Source organism: Dendrobates tinctorius, unplaced genomic scaffold (assembly GCF_039654945.1).
Source record: "Dendrobates tinctorius isolate UK_male_01 unplaced genomic scaffold, ASM3965494v1 ptg000140l, whole genome shotgun sequence".
NCBI classification, from domain to species: Eukaryota; Metazoa; Chordata; class Amphibia; order Anura; family Dendrobatidae; genus Dendrobates; species Dendrobates tinctorius.
Genome location: NW_027361808.1, coordinates 20,041,111 through 20,067,442, shown reverse-complemented (window position 1 = coordinate 20,067,442; position 26,332 = coordinate 20,041,111). Strand labels below are relative to the sequence as shown.

The 26,332-nt window shown below is 45.7% G+C and overlaps 1 protein-coding gene across 1 annotated transcript in view; it reads left to right on the top strand.

Annotated features, from left to right (window-relative positions):
• The window catches only part of TMEM87B (transmembrane protein 87B), a 116,208-nt gene that overhangs the window by 24,129 nt on the left and 65,747 nt on the right, over nucleotides 1–26,332 (top strand). The window contains exons 4-7 of the mRNA XM_073545162.1: nucleotides 1,336–1,434; nucleotides 2,299–2,334; nucleotides 6,141–6,164; nucleotides 12,313–12,409. Of these exons, the coding sequence (XP_073401263.1) occupies nucleotides 1,336–1,434; nucleotides 2,299–2,334; nucleotides 6,141–6,164; nucleotides 12,313–12,409 (256 nt within the window). The remainder of the gene's footprint in view (nucleotides 1–1,335; nucleotides 1,435–2,298; nucleotides 2,335–6,140; nucleotides 6,165–12,312; nucleotides 12,410–26,332) is intronic.

Genomic DNA, 26,332 nt, shown 5'->3' with positions numbered 1-26,332 from the left:
CAGCTCTGACCGCACTGGCCGTCCTGGGGCTTGTGTGAGATTGTCATTTGAACCCTGTGGTGTCTTTTCACTCTCTCTTCCTGTGGACTAAACTGACATCTGGATGAAGTGAGAGCTTCTGATTTCCTGTGAAGGTCAGTTATGCCCGAAGAAAGTGAGTGAAGAGGCTGCTCGTTTTCTGCAGGGCTCACGTGACGTAATGTCCACGCGAGCCCCAGGAATACAGTGCTAATGCTGCTGGAACGGCACCGGATCGGAGTACGGGCTATCGTTCTACTATTTTGGGGGAATATAACATTTGTAACGGAGGCGGACAACCCTTTTTAAGAGGGTCCAATAGTCTTTTGTATATTTTCAGTTGGTTGTTCATCAGTATATTTTAGGAATTTGGGTGGAATTCCATGTTTTTCTAGAAGCCGCACACAAGCATCAGCAGATAGAGCAAGATTGGCACAGCTATACCTAGCAGGATCTAAGAGGGATTAAATGAATGACTAGCGTTTTCAGAACACAATCCCACTGCCTAGTTTGCCCCTTTAAAGGGGCTGTTTACTTTGTATTTTAACAAATGAATTTGGGCCATAATTTGTGGCACTTTTATATATTAGTAAATATTACAGGTTCTCCTGGACTTGCTACTGCAATCGTCTTCACAGACTACACAATTTTCTGTTCTCAAAACAGCCAGTGACCAAGCAGCATGTGATCAGACCTGTCCGTCAGCCTTATGCAATTGAATAGAACATTGTTCGCATTACACCTGTTTTTCTATTGTAGGAGGCTAATGTACAGATCTGATCTCAAGATCATCCATCATAAGAAAAATAATTTTTAAAAAGTGGTTAATTTTACAATGTACTTTTTGTGAGGTAAAACATTGCTTAAAAGCAGTCTGAAATGTTTTACCTCACAAAAAGAGTCATCTGTGATCCCGTGCTGTAATGTCTGTATACTCTTTTGCATCTTTGCCTGCCCAGGAGCTGTGGTATGATCAGACCATGTTCCTGTAGGGTCAGACACAGACATTACACAGCAGGGGCACAGTTATAAGATTATCTCAGCACAGGGACATTATTTTTAATCACATTCAATTTTGGAGTTTATTTTTATTCCAAGATCTATTGACTAAAATGTGCTTTGTTCATGGGAAAACCCCTTTAACTTGAGGTGTCAGACAAAGTTTTAGCAATTGACTTTATAAAATAATCTGATGTGGTGGTTGGCAGACACTGGTTAATTGTCACATGGAGCCTTTTCCAAAAAAAGAAATTTCTATATTTAGATGTTAGATCTGTGTATTTTTGTAAGTTTAACATTTTAAGCTTTATTGTATAGGATCTTAAAGCACACTCCAAAGTCTTTTTTGAGAAAAATGAAGAAAACTCTGAAACTTTCCTTTGTAACCCAGATGCGCCATCAGTCTCTCTGCGTAATGTGAGTATTCTGCTCAGTACTGTACATCTTGGCCTGTGGTGGGGACCTTTTGAGGTCTGTATTTATCCGTCTCTAAATTCAGGTTTAGCTTTTCCAGTTGAACCTTGATTCTAGATTCTATGGGCCAGACTAACAGCGTTGTGCATGCTCGTCTTAATGAGGGAGTGTGCTGGAGTCAGAAGCTCCTGATTCATAAAGAGGTGCACTCCTGTTCTTGCATCTCCAGTGTCTGATGAGTAGTATTGTGCGTTACCCCAGAAAACTAACTCCAGTCAGGCATATGGAACATCATAGACTAGCTGTGTCATCTTGCCACTACCATGCCCCGCCGAAGTTCCGCCCACTTTGGCGGAACTAGGAGAAATTAGTGAGTAGATGAGATGCCAAAAGTCACAAAATTCAGGCACAACTTCGAGTATTCTCAGAGAATTGTGGTGTGAAAGTTCTAAATTTCCTGCTACTTTGAGATCAGTAATGTTGGTTCCTAAATGAGCTAAAAAAGTAGGCGGCGCTTCTAGGGGGTCCATAAACTTTCAGGGACAACTATTTTGTATTGTATAAAAAATCCTTCCACGCGATGACCGAATGTTTTGCTTGTTCAATAGGTGATCAGCAGCCTGTTTACACAGTAAAATAATTGTGAAATGAGCATTTTTAACACTTGTTCGTGAATATCTTAGGGTGTAAATGCGCCTCTCAAATCTGTCAATCCAGAGGCTCGTGTTCATCGTCCCTACACCAATCTTCCTGAAATATAGACTGTAAAAAAAAGTCTCTTGTGATCCCATTGTACAGGTGACATGTAATGGTTATTCTCATAAGAGATGAACTTATAAAATGGCATCTTCTGGTTTCTTTTAACAGAAAAAGTTGTCAGCTTCAGAGGACTTTAAGAAGCAGGTATGATATCTTATTGCCTATTGGATTATAAAATGAAAACTTACTGATGTGAACTTAATAAGCTTAATAAAGCGCTGGCTAATGTACTGCTGCTTTGAGAATCCATAATTATTCAGTGATCCACTGTCCTGCACTTTGTAGTGTATGGCCTAGTTGTTTTCTCAAAAACTCTGCAAACTGGTGGAAAGAGTCTGACTGATGAGGAGATTAGGAGAACATGGGAAAAGTGAACAGCAGGATGTGCAACTCCTTTATGCATGCTGTAAAGACTGGAACCACCCTTAAAGCACAACTCCAGAGTTTTTTTTGTATTGCAGAGCTGGAGTGATGCTACTAATCTAAGTTCCCTCCCCCTAGTCTTGTACTTACCAGCCGCCATCTTCATCTTCAACTGGTCTTCTGCAGCTTGTGACCTGCCCGATCGCTCCACTGCTGGCTGGGCGATCTGGACGTCACAACCCAATGTAAGACTATGAGAGCTCACGACCGTTGCCTCTGACTTCTGGTTAGTCAGAAATTGCGTTCACAATATGGCGGCATGGGACCCGAGTGGTGACGTTAAGAGCTGAAGACAGTGGCTGCTAAGTTTAACACTATGCTGGAGTGATGCTTTATTAACCCCTTTCCTACATTGGACGTACTATTCGTCCATGTGACCTGGGACTTACGTCCCAAGGACGGAATAGTACGTCTAATGCGATCAGCGGCGCTCACGTGGTGAGCGCCGCTGATCGCGGCCGGGTGTCACCTGATTATCACAGCTGACACTCGGCACAATGTGTCAGAGGCGGTCACGGACCGCCCCCGACACGTTAACCCCTTGCACACCGCGATCAAACACGATCGCGGTGCACCGGGGATTAAAGGAAGCATCGGCAGGGAGGGGGCTCCCTCCGTGCTTCCCTGCCACCCCTACAGCAGCGCAATGTGCAGCGCTGCTGCGGGGGGCTCTTTCCCTGCAGGTTCCCGGATCCAAGATGGCGACGGGGACCTTCGGGGGCCTGCAGGGAGCTGGCTTCCTCACTGCCCACAGAGCGCAGGCATGAGGAAGCCTGCAGCAGTGCCTGTGACAGATCGCTGATCTGTCACAGCGATCTGTGATGTAACAGGTCAGCGATCTGTCACAGGACAGTGATGTCCCCCATGGGACATTATAATAAAGTAAAAAAAAAAAAAAAGTGTAAAAATAATTAAAAAAAAAAAAAAAAATTCCCTAATTCATTTTTTGAAAATAAAAAAACAAAAAAACAATAAAAGTACACATATTTGGTATCGCCGCGTCCGTAATGACCCACCCTATAAAACTGTCCCATTAGTTAACCCCTTTAGCGAACCCCTTAAAAAATAAAAAACGAGGCAAAAAATGATTATTATCATACCGCCGAACAAAAAGTGCAGTAACGCGCAATCAAAAAGACGTATATAAATATCCATTGTACCGCTGAAAACGTCATCTTGTCCTGCAAAAAACGAGCCACAACACAGCGTCATCAGCAAAAAAATAAAATAGTTATAGCTCGCAGAATAAAGCGATGCAAAAATAATTATTTTTTATATAGAAATTGTTTTCATTGTATAAAACCGCCACAACATAAAAAAATGACATAAATGAGGTATCGCTGTAACCGTACTGACCCGAAGAATAAAACTGCTTTATCAATTTTACCACACGCGGAACGGTGTAAACGCACCCCCCCAAAAGAAATTCATGAAACGCTGGTTTTTGTTCATTCTGCGTCCCAAAAATTGGAATAAAAAGCGATCAAAAAATGTAACATGCCCAAAGATGGTACCAATAAAAACGTCAACTCGTCCCGCAAAAAATAAGACCTCACATGACTTGGTGGGTCAAAATATGGAAAAATTATAGCTCTCAAAATGTGGTGATGCAAAAACTATTTTTACAATAAAAAGCGTCTTTTAGCATGTGACAGCTGCCAAACATAAAACCCACCATAAATAGTAAATCAATTCCCCCGTTATCACCCCCTTAGTTAGGGAAAAATAATAAAAAATTTTTTTTATTTATTTCCATTTTCCCATTAGGGCTAGGGTTAGGGCTAGGGTTAGGGTTAGGTTTGGAGTTAGAATTGGGGGATTTCCACTGTTTTGGCACATCAGGGGCTTTCCAAACGCGACATGGCGTCCTATCTCAATTCCAGCCAAAAAAGTTAAATGGCGCTGCTTCCCTTCCGAGCTCTGCCATGTGCCCAAATAGTGGTTTACCCCCATATATGTGGTATCAGCGTACTCAGGACAAATTGCACAATAACTTTTGAGGGCCTGTTACTCTTGGGAAAATAAAAATTGGGGGTGAAAAGATCATTTTTGTGGAAAAAATGATTTTTTTAATTGTACGGCTGTACGTTATAAACTTCTGTGACGCCCTTGGGGGTTCAAAGTGCCCACCACATATCTAGATAAGTTCCTCTGGGGGGTCTAGTTTCCAAAATGGGGTCACTTGTGGGGGGTTTCCACTGTTTAGGTACATCAGGGGCTCTCCAAACGTGGCATGGCGTCCAATCTGAATTTCAGCCAATTTTGCAGTGAAAAAGCCAAACGGCGCTCCTTCCCTTCCGTGCTCTGCCATGTGCCCAAACAGTGGTTCCCCCCACATATCAGGTATCAGCCTACTCAGGACAAATTGCACAATAACTTTTGCAGTCCAATTTTTCCTGTTACCCTTGGTAAAATAAAAAAAATTGAACCTGAAGTAATTTTTTTTGTGAAAAAAAGTCAAATGTTCATTTTTTTTTTTTTAAACATTCGAAAAATTCCTGTGAAGCACCTGAAGGGTTAATAAAATTCTTGAATGTGGTTTTGAGAACCTTGAGGGTGCAGTTTTTAGAATGGTGTCACTTTTGGGTATTTTCTATCATATAGACCCCTCAAAGTGGCTTCAAATGTGATGTGGTCCCTAAAAATAAAATGGTATTGTAAAAATGAGAAATCGCTGGGTAACTTTTAACCCTTATAACTTACTAACAAAAAAAAAATTTGGTTCCCAAATTGTGCTGATGTAAAGTAAACAGGTGGGAAATGTTATCTATTAAGTTTTTTGTGTGCCATATCTCTGTGATTTAAGAGCATAAAAATTCAAAGTTGGAAAATTGCAAAATTTTCGCCAAATTTCCATTTTTTTCACAAATAAACGCAAGTTATATGAATGAAATTTTACCACTAACATGAAGTACAATCTGTCACGAGAAAACAATGTCAGAATCACCGGGATCCATGGAAGCGGTCCAGAGTTATTACCTCATAAAGGGACAGTGGTCAGAATTGTAAAAATTGGCCCGGGAGTTAACGTGCAAACCACCCTTGGTAGTGAAGGGGTTAAAGCAGGTCTTTGGGCGCAAGGAAGTTTTTGAAAAAGTTGCTGAAAACGTGACATGGATAATAAGAACACATTTATTAATGAGTTTCTACCAAAACAGGACTGAGATTCCAATTTTTTTTTTTTGTAATGGAGTTGTTGATTGGGCACAACTGTGTTCTGTGATAAATTCCCAAACATTGAGCCGATCCTAAGGGTTCATCTGCCAATAAGCAGTTTTTGGGCTCTTGGCAGGAAGTAATTTCATGTTCCTATTACTAGAGATAAAAGTGGTGTTGGGGTGTTGCTCTTGACATGTCTGATTTCACCTGATCTATAGAAGTGGAGGCTTTATACTGAGATTTCCGTTTTTTTTTTTTTTTTTTTCCTTTTTTACATTGACTAGTAATTTATTTGTCGTGTAATGTAGACAGAATTTAAAGAGTTATTAGTATTTAGCAGTAAAGATTTTTCCTCCGTTTTTTTTCAGAAATCTCTCCATTTTAACTCAAAGGTAAGCCTATTTATGTAACCTTCATGGGAGTTAGTGGATGCAAGGTATAAACATTGAGTACAGTTATTAGATAAAATACACCAAATTTCTAGTGGAACAACATTAAAAATTTAAGTAAATGTGGAGCACTTTTTTCGTTTCGTCCCTCCGGACAGCACCATGGAGGTAGTCCTCCCTTGACCTATAGCTGGACAGGATCACAGAGGGGTTAAAAGGCCCCTCCCACCTCCACCCTCCAGTGTTTTTCCTGTCCCAAAGGGGACGGTTGTATTAGAGGTTGCTCTATGAGGAGTAAAGATAGAAGGTGAATGTTTGACCCTATCAAGTAGGCCGTGGCTGAAACCCTACTGGTGGGGGTCCCTCAGCCACAGAGACCAGGGCCAGGGGGATCGGGCGGCTGGTCCAAACCTTCCCCCTGTCATGTAGCCCGGGGCTGAAACCCTCCTGGTGGGGTCCCTCAGCCACAGAGACCAGGGTGCGGACGAGGCCCCTGGGTAGAGCCGCTTCCTCTCGCAGTAGAGGCTCTCGGCTCCGACGCCGAGTGGCGGAGAAGGTCGTCGCTCCTCCGGTGATGCCAGAGCAGGTCGGCATGCGTTCCACGGTAGAACGCAGAAGTGCAGAACGAGACAGGCAGCAGGCTGGTTTCCTGGATCTCGTAGGGCACAGGAGAGGAAATCATTGGCAGTAATGCAGCATTCCTGACGGGACGCCGCTTCCCTCTATGGTGGGCTCTCGGCGTTACAAGCTCCCCCTGGTTTTCTAGCAGGTATGGAGCCAGCACAGGTAAGTGCACGGTGGAATGCTATGTTGATGGCCTAGGCCTCTGGGCTGATGCTAGTCTCATGCCTTTGTGCCGAAGCTGCTCATGTGCTGAGGTATATTTTCACATATATGCAGCTAAGCCTTGTACCTCTGGGCTATAATAAGTCCATATGTCCAGGTTACATCCCATGATTCGAACCCATAGGAGGACACATGGAGTTAATGCAGCACAGTGTCTCCATGAAGACGGCCCTCCAGCTGCAGCTCAGTAATTACCTCCTTCGGGTGGAGTCAGTCTGACAAGTGAGATGTTCCATTCAGAGTCTCTTGGATGTAACTGGGGGCCTGGTCTCTTGTTTGGCACCTTCAAGCAGAGCTGTAGTCTGTCTGTGCCTCTGCACTTCATATTGCATCTTATTGCTTCTATGCATTATATTGAGTGCCTCTATGCTTCATATGGCATTATAGTGCTTCTATGCTTTATGTTGAGTACCTTGATGCATCATATTGCTTCATGGTGCCTCTGTATCATAATGCTTCTATGCTTTATATTGAGTGCCTCTATGGATCAGATTGCTTCATGGTGCCTCTGCATTATATTGCATAATAGTGCATCATATTGCATCCATAGTGCCTTGAGGCATCATAGGTCAGCATAGTGCCTCTGTACATCATATTACATCAAAGTGCCTCTATGCATTATATTGAGTGCATCACGTTGCATCATATTGTAGCATGGTTCCTCTATGCATCCTATTGCAGCATAGGGCTTCATAGTTAATTTGTGCATCATATGGCATCATAGTGCCTCTGCATCATATTGCATCATAGTGCTTCACAGTGCCTCTGCATCATATTGCCTCATAGTACATCATATTGCATCAGAGTGCCTCTATGCATTATATTGAGTGCATCAGGTTGCACCATATGGCTTCATAGTGCCTCTATGCATCATATTGCATCATTGTGCCTCTATGCATCATAGTGCCTCTCTGCATCAGATTGCATCATAGTGCTTCACAGTGCCTCTGCATCATATCGCCTCATAGTACATCATATTGCATCAGAGTGCCCCTTGGCATTATATTGAGTGCATCAGGATGCACCATATGGCTTCATAGTGCCTCTATGCATCATATTGCATCATTGTGCCTCTATGCATCATAGTGCCTCTCTGCATCAGGTTGCATCATAGTGCTTCACAGTGCCTCTGCATCATATTGCATCATAGTACATCAGATTGCGTCATAGTGCCTCTAGGCATTATATTGACTGCATCAGGTTGCACCATATGGCGTCAGAGTGCTTCACAGTGACGCTGCATCATATCGCATCATATTGCATCATAGTGCCTTTGTGCATCATATTGTACCATAGTGTTTCACAGTGCCTCTGCACCATATTGCATCATAGTGCTTCATAGTGCCTCTGTGCATATTTGAATCATAGTACTTCACAGTGCCTCCGCATCATATTGCATCATAGTGCTTCACAGTGCCTTGGCATCATATTGCATCATAATGCTTCAAAGTGCCTCTGCATCATATTGCATCATAGAGCTTCACAGTGCCTTGGCATCATATTGCATCATATTACATCATATTGCATCATAGTACGTTCGTGCATCATATTCCATCAGAGTGCTTCATCAAGCCTTTGTGCATCATATTGCATCGGAGTGCTTCCTAGTGGCTTTATGCATCATATTGCATCATAGCGCTTCATAAGTGCCTTTTTGCTTCATATGGCATCATAGTGCTTCATAGCGTCTCTGCATCAGAGTGCGTCATAATGCTTCGGTGCATCAGATGGCATCATAGTGCTTTGGTGCCCCTGTGCCTCATGGGGTATCATTAGTGTTTCATAGTGCTTCATAGTACATCATGGTGCCTCAGTGCTTCATAGTACTTTGGGCGTTGTGGCTTTGTGCCTCTGGCTGGGGCTTCTGGCTTGGACCATCTGACTTGTGCCTTGTTGTGTTGCCGCACCCTGTATTGTTGGCCTACCACTTTACATTTTGTCTCGGGCCCAGAGTCCTTGAGTTTTGGACCCAGATCCAGCTTCTGTTGCTTCATTCTTGGCATCCGGGATAGCAAAAAAACCCAAAACAAAACAAAAAAAACACCTATGCTTGAATTGGCCTAGTATAATAGCATTTCTTCCGTCTGGAACAGAACTCTCAGGGAGCTACTGCCTTGAGTGCTAAAGGCAAGTCTCTTTCATTATTACTGTAGCTTTAAAGGGAGACCTACATCTTTGGATTCATCCTACAAGGAACATACTACTGTCTGGGAGCAGTAAATCCCAGGAGGGAGAAGGACAGAATCCTTCCCAGCTCCACATACAGCAATCAGACTAGTTGCCATGATCAACATCCAATAGACAAATTCTAGTCTCAAAAGTCTGTTGTATTATGTTTACCAGGGACTGCATCACTGCCTTTGTACCCCGTGGCGAAACAACAGCACTGCGTCAGGTGGCAGATGATCCCACACCCACTGTTCTTACAGCAGTCAGGGCTCCGAAGATAAAGAATCGGTAACCAGGACTCTTACAGTCCATAGTCCCATTGCCTCACAGTTGGTAATCCCCCTCTGAGATGGGGAGAAAACTACTCTCTCTAGCTATAAGGTATGGTTACTCCCACCATGGCAGTCTGGGTGTATAAATATCACTGAGAAGATTGCCTTTTAGGCCATGTGGGTATATATGTGTGTGTATATATAGATAGATAAGTTGACTTATATATAATGTCTGGACTAACGACTCGTAGAGAGGCAGTTCGAAATAATCTCTCGTATCAGAGGATTTTTACCAACAACCCCCCACCAACAACACTTTCATTGATTCCAGAGTCCAGACTCCCTGTCTCTAACATACTGTAGGTAAAACAGGAGTGATGATCCAATTTTCCCTTTCCGTGCTTCTAATGAGAAGGCCAATGTTGGTAATGGCAGGAGATATTACCTGCCAGATTTCCTTAGTTTCTGTAATATATATAAAACCCTTACTTGGGGTTTAGATATTAAAGGATTCGGAATAGACATGATCTCCTGGATGAGTAATGTATGTGCATCCCAATGCTCTGCCATTATCCATGTACTAACTGTTACTGGTTTGATCTTCCTGCAGTCCAGGGTCTCTGTCTTGCAGGTTTCCTTGTACTATGGTAAGCTGATCCCTAACCAGGGTTTAACCTGAGCCCAGGAGGACCGCTGAAGGAACAGTCTTTTGTTGGTAACCACATGCAGCGGATTACTGGTCTGTACAGTCCTCATGGTGTTGTGGCTGTGGCTATCACCATACTTTGCTGGGCAATAAGGTTTTTAAACCCATTCTGTGGCTGCGGTGTTTATAAGTATCTGTCACAACAACTATAATTCACTGCGGTTCATTATTGGTATTGGGATACAAGGTGCGTGTTTCACTCTGTTTCTGCTGCATACCTTGTTTACCACATTCATACTGAAATTGGCCATTATAGACATAGATCAGACACTCACTACGGTGTTTCTTTGCGGATTTCTTTAGATATCTATATTTCTTTTGATCTTTCAGATCATTTCTATATCTGGCCTGGTTCTTGCCTAGGACTTGGGTCCTTGGGTTTCTGTACCCACCCTGGGATCTTTCCTTTGGTATTCTCCATGGTGCTGTCCGGAGGGACGAAATGGAAAAGGGGAATTAGACCTACCGGTAATTCTGTTTCCAGTAGTCCCTCAGGACAGCACCCTTAATTCCCTCCCTTATGTTTGTCTTTAGGCTTGCACGGGATCAATCTTCCGGCAGATCGTTCGTCCGTCAGGTCGCCATGGCTCGAGACTAAGATGAAGCTGTTAAATGGTCTCTTATATACGCGTTTGTAAGGGCGTGTGTAGACCATTTCCATCCATCCTCGGTGGTACTTTGAAAAAACACTGGAGGGTGGAGGTGGGAGGGGCCTTTTAACCTCTCTGTGATCCTGTCCCGCTATAGGTCAAGGGAGGACTACCTCCATGGTGCTGTCCTGAGGGACTACTGGAAACAGAATTACTGGGAGGTCTAATACCCCTTTTTTTTTGTATTTTTATGCTTTTTTTCCTCCTCCTTCCAAGAGCCATATTTTTTTTTTTTATTTTTCCATCGACATAGCTGTGTGAGGGCTTGTTTTGTTTGCAGGACGAGTTGTAATTTTGAATGACACAATCCATTTTCTCATGTGATGCACTGGAAAGTGGGAGAAAAAAATTCCAAGTGCAGTAAAATGTCGAAAAAACTTCTCAATTGTTTTTTTTTTTTAATTAACTGTTTTTATTATATGGTACATGACCTGGAGATATGTTTTTCCAGGTGAGTAGAATTATGGCGAATACCAAAACATGCATTTTTTTTTTGTTCAATAGTGAAAAAGTAATCTGAAATTTGTAAAAATAAATGATAGCTTGTTGCAATTTTCCAAGAGCCATAACACAATTTTCATGGTAGGTTTGATGTTATTTTTTTGTTTGTGCTGTTGTTGTGGCCACAAAACGCAAATCTGACCTTGATATTTTTTTTTCTCGTTACTTCGTTTAGCGGTTTGGGTTAATTCATCATGTAGTTTGAATATACCAATACCAGATATATGTATATATTTTTTTTTTTTTTTTTTTTCAGTTCTTAATTTTTAATGGAAAGAAAAGAAAGGTGTTTTAAATGTTGCTATATTTTCTTATTTTTTAAAAAACTTTTTTTATTTACTTTTATTGTAATTATTAGTTCCCTTAGAGGGGGCATGAACCTGCATTCGTATGATCACGTTTGCTATATACAGCAATATAACAATACTGCTGTCGATAGCAAAAAACACGGTCTCCTGTGAACACGAGCCAAGTGGCCTTGATTCATTAAGACTGGCTTAATGAAGGTAGCGCTGAGGTGAGATGCGCCAAGATTTGCGCCTCTTAAATGAATTTGCCACACATTCCAACTCTCGTGCACCACGGCCAGAAATGTACGCCATGCAGTGGCTGGTGTACATTTCTGTTGTCGTCATTTTTTATGCTAGGACTAAGCCCCCACCCTACCAAAACTTCACTGATTTTTCAATAAATTGGCGGGAGTGACATAAAAACTTTGAATTGTACAAAAATGTAGTGACCAGAAAGCTGCTTTTTGAATCGGCCCGATCTTTATACATTTCTATCTTCAATTTAGTCTCATGTCTTAAGGTAATCATGAGCTACTTCTTGATAGTATAAAAAGCCTACATTGTGCTTCCTAAGAGAGCTATTATGGCATCGCTAATGTTATACTAGGGATTTGCCAGTCCCCCATTCTAAATTGTTTAAAATGAATGCAAATGAACTTTAAATACATTCTTGGGATTCCTCATGTAGTATTAAGACCTTCATATGTTTGTGTTCAGGAACAGGATGTTGTGGCCCAGACTCAGCAAGGTGGACCCCATGCTTTTGCAGTCCGTGTGTCTTCAGATTCAAAGGATCTAAAGTGGAGTTTAACAGGTATCAAGTGAAATTGGGTAACTCTCTAGTAAATATCATTTTGCCAAGTTTCTGACTAGTTAATTATCAAGCAAAGTCTCATGATTATAAAGGTCATAGACATTAATGTTGACTGAACCCACAAATTTCAATTTAATAAATTTGTCCCTTTTATCTATGGATAAATTGATTACATTGAAATTTGTGGGTTCAGTCAACATTACTATTTAGCTAGGATTTTTAATCCAAAAATAGTATCACCTTCATCAGATCCTCCTTCATAGATTACCTCAAATCTGGCCTAATTATTTTAAGGCTAGAGAACAACCTCTCTACACTAACTTGGGTTGGTGGCAAAGCCGTAACCACACGGGCAACATCTCTAACAATTTCAGGGTGTAAAGAAATTGCCTTGTGCACAGTCAGTTTTGATGAACGACTGAACTCTTCTACTTCTTTGAGAGCAAGTGAAAAATTTTGCTGAAATATGGTCAATCTGTTCTCTATGGGAGTGGAATCTTTTTCCCTGCGGCAATGCTTTGCCTGCCACATGTCGTCCAAATACTTGTCGAAATCAAACGCCTCATCTGATGAGGATGAAGAAACCGCAGCAGCAGCACTGGCAGGACCCGAGTCCTCTTGCTCTTAGCAGTCCTGTAGCCCACTCATCCTAACTGCTACCTCAGTCAGAGCTTCTTTTCCTTTAGTAAGCTGCTGATCATCCAGCAGTATACGATGACTCGAGTCCACATAAACAGCTGCCTGAAGAATTTTATTTTCTAATAGCGGTGTCTCTCTCCGTTTCATTGAAGCAGCAATGTCATCTGCAATTAACCTCCTCTTTGGGACAGGCGAAACAACCAGTTCGTCCACTCCTTTATAAAAATTCCAGGAGTTAAATCCTCAGCTTGTAATTTTTTAGTCACTATAAATGGGTGGTGAAGCAATTCCTTCAATTCAGCCACCTGTAGCCATTGACCTTCATGTAGTGTTACTTGAGGGTTGGCCATATCTACAAGGGAAGGGTTTAAGCTCAAGCAATCGCCCAATCATTAAATAGGTGCTGCCCCACCGTGTGACTTCATCCATAATTGCCCCTTTTCCAGCACGTCTCTTCAAGATGTAATCAATTTTAGGGGTTCTGGCAGCAATAGCCAATTTCCTCACTTTGCTAATCAGAGTTCCAGCATGTCCCTTTTGCAGACTATCTCTTATTGCCAGCTGCAGCGTGTGCACAACACAGCACATGTAATGAATAGGAAAGAGGTATGAAGCAGCTTCAACAAGATCATCTAATTGTAAAGAATCACTTTGCTGTTCTTCTGTGGTAATATCTGTTTGTTTCTCCATTATGGGAACAGGACTGTGGCCTTCCATCTCCAACATACTAAATGAGAAATGTTTTCTAGCTGCTGTTCACCTTCATTATTCTCATTCATCAGTTTCTTTCTACTTATGTTGGAAGCATTGTCCGTTACAATAGCAAGAACCTGTTCTTTTTTGAGTTCATAATCTCGCAGAACTTTTTCCACTAAGGTCTGGAGAAACTGGCTGCTTTGATGAGCTTTAGTATCTTTTACTGCCAGCGTCTTAGTAACAATTTTTTTGTTGTCACAAACATATCGAACGTTGATAGCAAAATAGTTCACTCTGTGACGTGTGCAGGCATCCATTTGAAGAAACACAAAGCATCTCTTGAGAGTCTTTTTAAGATCTTCCTTTTGGTTAAGGGTTTCTTTCAATCACTAATTTTCTAATACTTTCTCTTTCCAGAGAAACATCAAGTTTGCGGGCCATTTCTCCATTAAGAGCTGTAAAAGCTGGTCGTGCAAATAATAATGGTACACTGTCCTTCACAACAAGCTCGATCAGTTTTTTAAACACATCTGCTGTTATTGTTAAAGTAACTTTGTCACTTACAAAATATCTTCTAACTGATGTTTGAGATGCTCTTTCCTTCTCCTTTGCCTTGCGGGAAGTGCTGGTCTCTGGTTTCTTGGTGCTGCTGTGATTTTTTTTTTTTTTCAATCACAGCTTTGTAAACGTCTGGGTGGCAGCGTTGTAAATGTCTTTTCTCCTACGCCTTATTGGGGGACACAGAGACAGTGGGTGTTATGCTGCTTGCCACTAGGAAGACACTAATTAAACCAGAAAAAAAGTTAACTCCTCCCCTGCAGTATACATCCTCTCGCTGGATGAGATTTTCTCCAGTTCTTGCTTAGTGTCTATAGGAGGCACTTGGGTCTGGTTTCAGACCCCACCGTTTTTATTTTATTTTTGATTTTTCTGTAAATTTGTATTTTTTTAATTAACGGAGTGAAGGGGGCGATGGCTCCTTTCTACGGCCCGCTCTCCCTCGAACCAACAACAGGCAAGCACGCGGAGTATACCTCCCTGTACCCTTTCCTGCGACGATTGGGGCTGATTCCTCTGGCGATGATGGCGATGATCTTTACGGTCGCGGTAATCCACGGATACGAGGGCAAGCGCTTGGAGTGCAATAGAGAAGACTGGAATAGCGCTCCCTTTAAGAACTCCTCCAGCTCTGCTACATCAGCCCAGGAGGATGAGAAGACCTGCAGGGATGGCCCGGACAGCGCGGCCTGCCTGAGGACTGGAGTAGAGGTACAGGGTCGGGTCCTGGTCCCCGGGAGAAGCGCTGACTTAGTGTCAGCGGCGGTGCATCGGCGCCCCATCGCGGCCCCCCGCTCTCGGCGCTTACCGTGGGTAGGCCAAAAATTTAGTCCCCGGCTTTTCCGGCCTACTAGGCCGCAATTTGAATAGCACCGCCCACACTATCAGCGCCGCCCCCTCCTCTTGGCGCCTCTCATTCTTTATGAGACGCGCAGTTCTAATCTCACGGGGCCAAGTCTTTTACCTCAGCCTGCTCTGGACAGCCGGATACCGGGTGACACCACAGGGCCACCGCTTTCCTCCTGGGGGACACAGCACAGGACCATGGGTAAGCTGCATCTGCCCTCAGATTAAAGCTTAACACCTTCCCGGCACATTCCCTGCAGCTGTGGACAAACGCTGCCGTTAACCCTTTCAGGAGCGCTATGTCTCAATCTAAGGAGGCTAAAGGGCTGCTAAGAACCACACTGCGTTTTTTACCATGTGTACCACTTGCAAGTCTGCCTTACCCAGTGCATGGACTGCGACCCGGACTGCGCTACAACGCCCCTCGCCGCCGCTGCTGACGGGTCTTCTGCGCTTAGTACCCCGGAGTGGGCTGCATCCCTGTCACGGTCGGAGGACTCTCTAAGTCAGAAAGCATCCTTACCTCCCGAGGAGGGCTCTGGTGTCGGCCGCGAACTGTCCACCAGCAGGGGCCGTACTCGTTCAAGGGATGATCAGGTCTCTAGAAAGCGGACCCATGACGCGTCCCCTAGTCCCGTTCGCACCTCAGCATCAGCGACTCCTGTCCCTCGCTCTCCCTCTCCTGAGGTTCACAGAGAGCACGACTCTGAATTCGAATCTGACACGTCAGCCCCTCAGAATCCCCCAACTGATCAAGTGTCGCTTGATTCTCTTCTCTTATAGAATCAGTCAACCGGATTCTGAAGTTGGATGAGGAAAATATTCCCACTGCAGCACACCCTATCTCATTTAAGAAAACCAAGCGTGTGCGCAGGTTATTTACCAGCCATCCGGAGTTTAAGGAAATTGTCCAGAAACATAGGGATCGTCCACATAAGCGGTTCACAGGGCAAATGTCTACTCAGGCTAAGTACCCTTTTGATCCAGACCTAATGAAGGATTGGTTACAGTCCCCTCCAGTGGACCCTCCTGTATCACGTCTTGCTTCTAAAATGCTCCTATCCGTTTCTGAGGGTTCCTCAGTCAGAAACCCCTCCGATTGTCAAATTGACTACCTTGCCCGTTCAGTTTTTGAAGCTTCAGGAGCAGCACTTTTTCCATCTTTCGCAGCAATTTGGGTCACTAAGGCAATGGCCGCTTGGGCAGAAGTTTTGATTACTTCCTTCCAGGGCACCAATCTTCCTCCGGAGGCAACCACCATCGCCAGGCAGATAATTCACGCAGCGGACTTTCTAGTAGATGCTTCTTTTGATGCCGCCAATTGCGCTGCTCAAACTGCCGCTAATGCGATCTCCATTAGAAGAGCCCTATGGCTCCGCGACTGGTGGGCAGATGCCACATCTAAAAGATCATTGACTTCTCTCCCCTTTCAAACGGGTCGTCTTTTTGGAGAGAAACTGGACCAGCTCAATTCTGATACTACCGGGGGGAAAAAGTATTCCTTCCTCAACAAAAGGCTGTTCGGCCATTTCGCAACGAACAGCCGGCGCGTTTTCGATCTTTTCGCAACAATTCTGGTTGGTCCTCCTCTACCTTCTCTTCTGGATCAGGTCGGTCCCCGCGCGGAGACAGAGGCTCCCAGGTCTCATACAGACCTAACCGCTCTTGGAAACCCAGGCCTAGGGCTTCTGGATCTAGGGGAGCCAGATCTCATAGATCTACCCAATGACTTGTTGCGGTATCCGGCGGACACCGACAAAGTAGGTGGTCGCCTACTTTCCTTCAGCCACACCTGGCTTGCGGTCGTCCATGACAAGTGGGTCAGGGAGCTGGTGTCCTCCGGATACAAGATAGAATTTTCTTCTCCCCCTCCAACTCGGTTTTTCCTTTCCTCTCCCCCCAAGAAAAAGACAAGATCCTTCCTTCGGGCTGTTCAGGCTCTGCTAAGGGACGGAGTCATCATTCCAGTCCTTCATCACGAAAGGTTCAGGGGATTTTATTCAAACCTTTTTGTGGTTCCAAAAAAGGATGGGACGATGCGACCCATTCTGGATCTCAAACTGTTAAATCAGTTTGTCAAGGTACGGCGATTCCAAATGGAATCTCTCCGATCAGTTGTTACTTCGATGGAAAAACGAGAGTTCCTAGCATCCATCGATATCAAGGATGCTTAGCTTCACATTCCGATCTGCCCGTCCCACCAGCAGTTCCTGCGTTTTGCAATTCACGAGGAACACTTCCAGTTCGTTGCCTTGCCCTTCGGACTCCTCACCGCCCCCCAGGGTCTTTACCAAGGTCATGGCGGCTGTCATGGCCATTCTCCACTCTAGGTGAGTAGTGGTGTTACCGTATCTGGGCGACCTGCTCATCAAGGGTCCGTCCCTTCCAGCCTGCGAGGAATCCGTGGATATAACCGTAAATACACTTTCTCGCCTGGGGTGGAAGATAAACTTCGAAAAGTCTTTCCCAAAACTGGCTCAGCAGATTTCCTTTTTAGGAATGAACTTGGACACTTCCCGCGGGTTGGTCATTCTCCCTCCAGAAAAGACCCAAGCCTTACAACAGGCAGCGCGGACTCTTTTCCGACCAGTTTCTCACTCCATTCGTTTCGGCATGAGAGTTCTCGGAAAGATGGTGGCTGCGATGGAAGCAGTTCCATTTGCACAGTTACATCTCCGTCCCTTACAACATGCGTTGCTGTTAGCTTGGGACAAGAACCCGTTCTCCCTGGATCGTCGGATCCTTCTGTCCCATAGGTCAGGCAAGCCCTCAGGTGGTGGACACTGAGGTCCTCCCTGAATCAAGGGAGGTCTTTTCTCCCAGTAAGATGGTTGGTAGTAACCACCAATGCAAGTCTTGTCGGCTGGGGTGCGGTCTTTCGTCACCACACGGCACAGGGTCGTTGGTCAACCCGAGAGTCACGTCTCCCCATCAACATTTTGGAGATACAAGTGATCAGATTAGCTCTACGGAGTTTCCACCATCTCCTCGCAGGTCACCCCATCAGGATCCAATCTGACAACGCCATAGCTGTAGCGTATATCAACCGCCAGGGAGGTACCCGGAGCAGGATGGCCATGCACGAAGTGAGTCACATCCTCCATTGGGCCGAGACCAACCATTCGCTCATCTCAGCAATCCACATCCCAGGCATAGAAAATTGGGCGGCAGATTTTCTCAGTCGCCAAGGCATTGCCTCGGGAGAGTGGTCTCTTCATCCGGAAGTCTTTCAGCAGATTTGTCATCGTTGGGGGACTCCGGATGTGGATCTCATGGCCTCAAGACTAAACAAGGTTCCTCGGTTCATTGCCCGATCACGCGATCCATGCGCCATCGGAGCACACACCCTAGTTCTGCCATGGCACCGGTTCTGGCTCCCGTACATCTTCCCTCCTCTTCCCTTGCTTCCGAGGTTCATCAAGAAGATCAGAGCGGAGGGAGTACCAGTGATCCTAGTCGCGCCAGATTGGCCGCGCCGAGCATGGTATGCAGAATTAATACAACTAGTCGCCGAAGTCCCCCTTGCGACTTCCAGATCGCATGGATCTACTCTCACAGGGCCCGATTTACCACCAGAACTCCGGGGCCCTGTCTTTGAAGGCGTGGCCGTTGAATCCTGGATTTTAGCACAGGCTGGGTTCTCTCACGACGTGATTTCCACTATGATTAGTGCTAGGAAGCCTGTGTCCATGCGCATCTATCACCGCACCTGGAAAACCTTCTTTTCGTGGTGCTAGGATCATGGTCGATCACCTCTGGTGTTTTCCATTCTGGCCATATTGGAATTCTTTCAATCCGGATTAAAATCAGGCCTCGCGCTTAGCTCGCTCAAGGGCCAAATTTCGGCCTTGTCAGTGCTTTTCCAACGCAAATTTGCCAGCAAGCTTCAGGTCAAGACGTTCAGGGAGTTTCCCATGTGGCGCCTCCTTTATAGAAGGCCATTGGAATCATGGGACCTTAACGTGGTTCTCGGGGCCTTACGGGAGGCTCCTTTTGAACTGCTGCAGGACGTGTCACTGACCATCCTCTCTTGGAAGGTGGTCTTTCTAGTGGCAGTTACATCAATCAGACAAGTTTCAGAATTGGCAGCCCTGTCCTGCTGTTCTCCGTTCCTGAATTTTCATCAGGACAAGGTAGTTCTCAGGACGTCCCTGTCCTTCCTGCCCAAGGTCGTCTCCTCTTTTCATCTCAACTAGAAAATTGGTTTGCCTTCCTTTTGTCCGGCGCCAGTCCATCGCATTGAGAAGGCCCTCCACACCCTGGATGTGGTTAGGGCGCTGAGACGGTACATCTCGCGGACGGCTCTCTTCCGCAAGTCAGATGCCCTGTTCATACTTCCAGAGGGGCATAAGAAGGGTCTAGCCGCGTCAAAAGCAACGCTAGCCAGGTGGATTCGCTTGGCGATTCAGGAATCCTACCATTTCAGGAACGCGCCTGGCCCAGCGGGGATTTAGGTGCACTCTACCCGGTCAGTGGGCGCCTCTTGGGCCTTTCGGCACCAGGCCTCGGCAGAACAGGTCTGCAAGGCTGTGAATTGGTCCAGTCTGCATACTTTTACAAAACATTACCAAATTCATTCTCAGGCCTCTGCGGATGCAGCTCTCGGCAGACGCATCCTGCAATCGGCAGTACCTCTGTGTTGACTCAGTGGTACATGGGGTATTAGCAGATGTATGCTCCCCACCCATTGACTGCTTTAAGACGTCCCACTGTCTGTGTCCCCCCAATGAGGCGTAGGAGAAATAGGGATTTTTGTGTAGTCACTGTAAAATCCTTTTCTCCGAGCCATTCATTGGGGGACAAAGCACCCACCCTGTTTAGCCTACTGGCTTATTGTAGCATTCTTAGGTTGTGACATAGTTATGTTTTTTTGTTGACTGTTTAAGCTCCTACTGCTTTTTTCACCGAACTGGAGAAATCTCATCCAGCGAGAGGGTGTATACTGCAGGGGACGAGTTAACTTTTTTTTTCTGGTTTACTTAGTGTCCTCCTAGTGGCAAGCAGCATAACACCCACTGTCTCTGTGTCCCCCAGTGAGTGGCTCGGAGAAAAGGATTTTACGGTGAGTACACAAAAATCCCTATTTTAGATTGGAAGCTCTTGAAGGAGAATTTTTACCACTGCCTGAATATGCACTGATTTTGGCATCACAGCATTTGTTTTCATCTACTGTAGGTGACTGACTTATACACTGACACACAAAATGTTTATCTTGAGTCACTGTAAAATGCTCAAATACAGCTGACTTCATAAGATGCTTCTTAGACATTTTGTAATTATGTAAATTCGCTCTCAAAATAATTTTGTCCTGTAAAAAAATAAGGTATATTGAAATTCTTGCAAGAATAGGGAATCATGCACTCTATGATTTAGGATAGAAATAAACCAGTCTTTGCATAAATTAATAGGACAGATGATAAGTCTAAAGTATGTAAAATATGTTGTTAGATAGCTCTACTCTGAACTTTCAATGTCAAGCTTGTCTCAGGGTACAGCTCTCTAAATGCTTCACATCATATTTTTTCACAGTCTATGAAGAGAGGAGTAGGGGGAGGGAGCATGTTTGTGCTGAATCATATTCCATAACACACACACACACACACACATATTTCCTCATCGATCCTGTTACTGTATTTCAGCATTTGAGATGTTAGAAAACAGTTTTCCCCTTATATTCTATGTATAGTGTATATAAGTCATCAGAGCAGCTAATTTCTCCAAACAGGAGCTAAGAGAAAAAACAAACTAAAACATCAAGCATACAGAGACAAAATATACTGGACAGATTCATCTCCGCTAAAAGTCTACACCTTAGATCAGGAATAGTACAGACATTTATAGGACATTTCATAACTTTACCAAATTCTTATAAAAAAATATAATAAACTGCATTGAACTGCTGTACCCAATTTATTATATATTTTAGGAGTTGGAGTCGGTCCAATTTATTATATATTTTAGGAGTTGGAGTCGGTCCATTTTATTCCGACTCCACCAAAATGGGCTCCGACTCCACAGCCCTGCTCCTAGCACGCAGAATCTCGCTACATGACACGTTTCAGTTTAACTGCGCAATAAGGAATAAACAGCTTAAAAGATACTCATTAAGGTGGAATCTATGGATTAATAGGTTTACACCTAAGTTAATTATAAATGAGCATTGATTAAAGAGTGATCAATATGGTTTTATGTAAATTGCACTTTCAGAACTAATTGTTATACGTTAGTTGATCCAATTTATGTACCACTACCTCTCCTTTCCCCCCTCATATATGTACCTCTTTACCATTATCCTTATGTTTCCCCCTGTTTTCCTATTTTGCCTATGTCACTATTATATTATACAAAAAAAGAAAAATATTTGAACAAGAGAGAGATTTATGTTAGCTTAATGAGTTGAATACTGTAAGCCTGTGTACACACGTTGCGTTTTTGCCTTGCAGATTTGACACAAAGCCTGAAGGTATTCTTGATGCCAGCAAAGTGAACGAGACTCCTGAAGTCTCATGCATACGTTGCTTATTTGTGACTTGCAGGTGTAAATCTGCAGCATGCAAATTCTTCTAGCGATTTTGTCTCATTTTTCTCTATCGCTTCATTGGGGGACACAAGAACCACGGAACCATGGGTGTATGCTGCTGCCACTAGGAGGCTGACACTATGCAAATAAGAAAGTTAGCTCCTCCTCCGCAGTATAGACCCCACCGACTGGCACTCAATTACTCGGTTTAGATTAGTGTCAGTAGGAGGTGGACACGAGTCTTTCATTAGACTCTTATCTACCTCAGTGTGCGTCGTTTCTTTACAGGTTCCGGAGGGATACAGAGTGAATAATCATATCTGTACTCCCACAAAGAGACTGAGTACGGCATGTACTGCCACCCCGTATCCTCCTATGTCTTCCGACCAGGAACATGTATGCGTGTTCGCCTTCTGTCTCTCACCCACTCGCCTACCAGAGCCTGTCGGTGGATGGAGACATGGTCTGCAACTGGAAATGGGGTAAGTCAGGACTGCAGGAGGTAAGTATGAGCAGGCTGAACCCCTCTCTCCTTCCCATGATAGTAATCCCCCTGGGCGGTGGGGAACGGGCAAGCTTCCATAAGAGGCATTACCTGTATTTAGCTTTCTCAGCGCCAGCGCTGCAAAACTGCGGTTCTCTTTAGACCTCCGCGCCGCCCCGCGCTCTCCGGCGGCCGCCGTTTCTAATCCAGGCCCCGGCTTCAGTTCGGGCCTAGTTCTGAGGAGAGGCCACGCCCCATTTTCAGGCGGGCTTTTTCTTCTGAGGAACAGTCCCGCCTGTCTGGCGCCACCCACCACTTCTCTGAGGGTTAGAGGCGTCGCAGGGGCCCGCCCACTCCTCCCAGTATAGGAAGGAGTGGAGTGTTCTTATGCTTCTAACAGAGCAGTTAGCTCTGCCCCCCTCTCTGGTGAGCTGATTCCCGCCCACAGCATTCAGGAGCGCGTTTTTAACTCACAGTTTTTACTCAGCCTGTGAGCTGCTCGTCTCCGCTTCAGCGTGCTGTGTACACAGGTTCCGTGAGTAGCTCTGCGCTGCAGACTGACACCCTCCTCAGCTCTCCGTCCCCTAACCGTCTGGCACTGTTAGTGGGTTAGCTCATAATGTCTAATTCTAAACCAATTCGCTCTGCTTCTTCCTCTGTGGTTGTGGCGCCCCCAGGAGTATGGTCGCCACAGTGGCTTTGCCTTCCTCCAGGGGAGGGTAATGCCAGGCTTTGACTGCGAGAGAGACCCCTCATTGCCTCTATCTATGCATGCAACACAGTTCCACTCCAGGCCAGCAGTGGGAACTCTGAACCGGGATTAAGGGGAGGAGTGCTCTCTGAGGGCCAAGAGGAAGGGGTAGTTAGTCTGTGGAGGGTGAAGTGTGCAGACGTGTAGCAGGAGCGCTGAGATAGAGCTGAGAGGAAGAGCTCATCTCTGGAGAGAGCGCATGAACTGGAGCCTGGTCTCCACGGTTGTACGGATACTAACGGTCCTGCAACAGACACCAGAGGAGTAAGAGGCTGTAAATGCCCTACTCCCATCTAAGACTTGAGGGCACAACAGCAGCTTGGATAGTGAGCAAGGACTCAGTAGAGAGGAGTCCCCAAGAGAGGCTACAGCTGTCTGCCGTGCAAGTGAAGTTCTTGAGAACATCTGACAGGAGGAACTTCAGTGTAACTCGGTACTGGAGATCCCGCAAATAAGCGCTAGTAAGGAGACTGCACAACCCATCTGCTGAGAGAGAATCCCTGAATTGCTTCCAGGCTAGCCTGCTCCAATACCATCTGTAATCAGGACTGCAGTTATCAAGTAAAGGTACAGAAACTGCACCCCGCTGTTTCTTGTCTGCTTCCTACCTTTCCGGCACCGCTACATCCCCGTGCGAACCACATCTACACTGCCCTGGGACTATAGCTTTGCCTGTGGGGAGCTTTTACATCTTTGCTGCACCATACCATCAGTCCCAGGGCATCTGCATGCAGCGTCGGCTTAACACCTCCCTTGCCGAGCACCACAGGTGGCGTCACGAACTATTCATCTAACTACATTCCACCATTCACATCTTCCTATTACTTGGGCGCCCAGGGCCACGGTCCGGGTCACCGCTGCTGTGACACATCCCACTGATACCGGCCCGGTACCGAGTACCCCACAGCCCTGGGAGGGCGACCCATGGTAGTCAGTCGTTTTGCATGTTGTTCTTGCAAACGCAAGTTTCAATCAGGTCAGTCCTCTCCCCTCTGTCAGGACTGCAGCAAGCCCACTGAACCCACCGCCCAGGTGCCCCCGGTTGTCCCGAGTGAGGTTGAGGCCCCTATCCCAGGGTGGGCTTCCTCTCTGTCTCAATCTGTGGCGGATCTCACCAAGGTATCCCAGACCTTGGTGTCCGTACTGGATAAGTTGCCACTGCAGACTTCTGCAGGACCCAGCAGGTCACAGGATGCTCCGGTCGAGCCTGTTAATATTAGCCGCAAAAGAGTCAGACGGGAGCACCGGTCCGGTTCCTCTTCCCGTTCCGCATCACCCCTTAGTCCGTCCAAACAGCCTCCCTTATCAAGATCTTCCTCCCCTGAGCCAGGCAAAACTTTCTCGGATGGACCCTCCGAGGATGTTTTGGAGCTGGACTCGGACCAAATCGCTGATATGAGGGATATAGTTCAGAGCCTCATTGCAGAAATTAACCAGTCCTTCAATATCAAAGATTCTCCTCCGGAACCCGTGGACCAGGAGGTTTCTTTCAGACGGTCGAAACCACCTTCCAAGGTCTTCGCTCATCATTTGGAGTTCCAGAAAATTCTTTCCAGAGAGAGAGAAAATCCGACCAGGCGTTTTCAAAGAGGAAAATGCCTTGGGGTGTTATATCCTTTCTCGCCCGGAACTCATTGCAGACTGGTCAGCTTCACCGACCGTGGACCCTCCTGTTTCAAGACAGCACGGTCCTTCCGATTTCTGGGGGGAGCATCTCTAGCAGACACTAATGACAGAGTCATAGAATCTTTTGCTAAGTCGGCCTTCGAAGAGGCGTCTTCTGTTCTAAGCCCGCCTTCGCTTCTACTTGGGCTTATAAGGCCATAGCGAAATGGGCTAAGGACCTCTGCCAAGGCATTATGGCTGGAGACCAGCCAGAGCAGCTGGCGGATCTCGACGACCAAATTTCGCATGCAGGCGAATATTTGGTCTCGGCCTCCCTGGATGTCACATCCTGCGCAGCTCAGGCATCAAGCAACTTGGTGGCTATTAGGCGCACAGTTTGGCTTAAGGCTTGGCAAGCGGACTTATCGTCAAAAAAGTTCCTCACCATTTACAGTTTCAGGGATCGCGTCTTTTTGGCGATAGGCTGGACCAGATCATTAAGAATGCCACTGGGGGCACAAGCTCCCTTCTTCCCCAGTCAAAATCTCGTCGACCTCCTCCGAAACGTCAGTTTCAACCCTTTCAGCCTTTTCCTCGCTTCACGACAGCAGATACGTCTTCCCACCAGCAGAGGCCTCAACCGCGCCAAGATAGGAAAAGAATCTCCTTTAGGCCCACTCTTTCCTGGCGATCTCATTCTTTCCAGGGTAGATCCACTAGACCTAGACCTGGAAGATCTTCCTCCGCATGACTGGAATCAGAACACCGGAGCATACTCCCATGTGGGCAGCCGTCTTCTTGCCTTCAGGGACGTATGGCTTGCCTCGGTGGAAGACGCTTGGTCAGGGAAGTTGTATCTTCAGGATACTAAATAGAATTTGTTTCTCGTCCTCGGGATCGATTCTTCGAATCCCGACCCCCGAAAGACCTCGTCTTCGTTTCGGGTTTCTTTACAGTCATCGACTCTCTTCTCAAGTTGGGAGTGATTGTTTCAGTACCAGAAAAAGAGCGATTCACACGTTTCTATTCAAACCTGTTTGTAGTGCCGAAAAAAGGAGGCACGGTTTGGCCCATTCTGGACTTAAAACTACTGAACAAAAGGGTCCGTCTGCGACATTTCAGGATGGAGTGCCTTCGTTCAGTAATCACTTCCATGGAGGCACAAGAATTCTTGTGCTCCATAGACATTCAAGACGCCTATCTACATGTCCCAATCTTCCTGGGTCATCAAAAATTCCTGCGTTTCGCGATACATCAGGATCACTTTCAGTTTGTTGCCCTGCCGTTCGGGCTCGCCACCGCCCCCAGGGTTTTTACAAAAATCATGGCAGCGTTGATGGCCATTTTGAGGATCAGAGGTCTCGTGCTCTTCCCGTACCTCGACGACATCCTCATCAATGCTCCATCCTTGCCCCAGGCTCTCGAAAGTCTGACCATTGTCTGTGACACTCTTGCTCGATTCGGGTGGATCATCAACACAAAAAAGTCCTGCCTAGTTCCAACACTAACGCCTTGTGTTTCTAGGCATACTTTTCGACACTCGTCAGGCAAAGGTCTTCCTTCCTGACGACAAGAGAGTAACTCTTCGGCGGGATGTTCGTTTGCTTCAGGGCCCCCGACTCATTTCCCTCTGATCAGCCATGAGAGTTCTAGGGAGGATGGTTGCAACGTCGGAGGCGATTCCCTTCGCCCAATTCCACTCAAGACCGCTTCAGCGGGCCATTCTGTCGCAGTGGAACAAGTCTGGATCTTCCAATTCGACTCTCATTTCAGGTCAAGCTGTTCCTCAATTGGTGGCTAACATCTCCTTTTATCCCCCAGGGC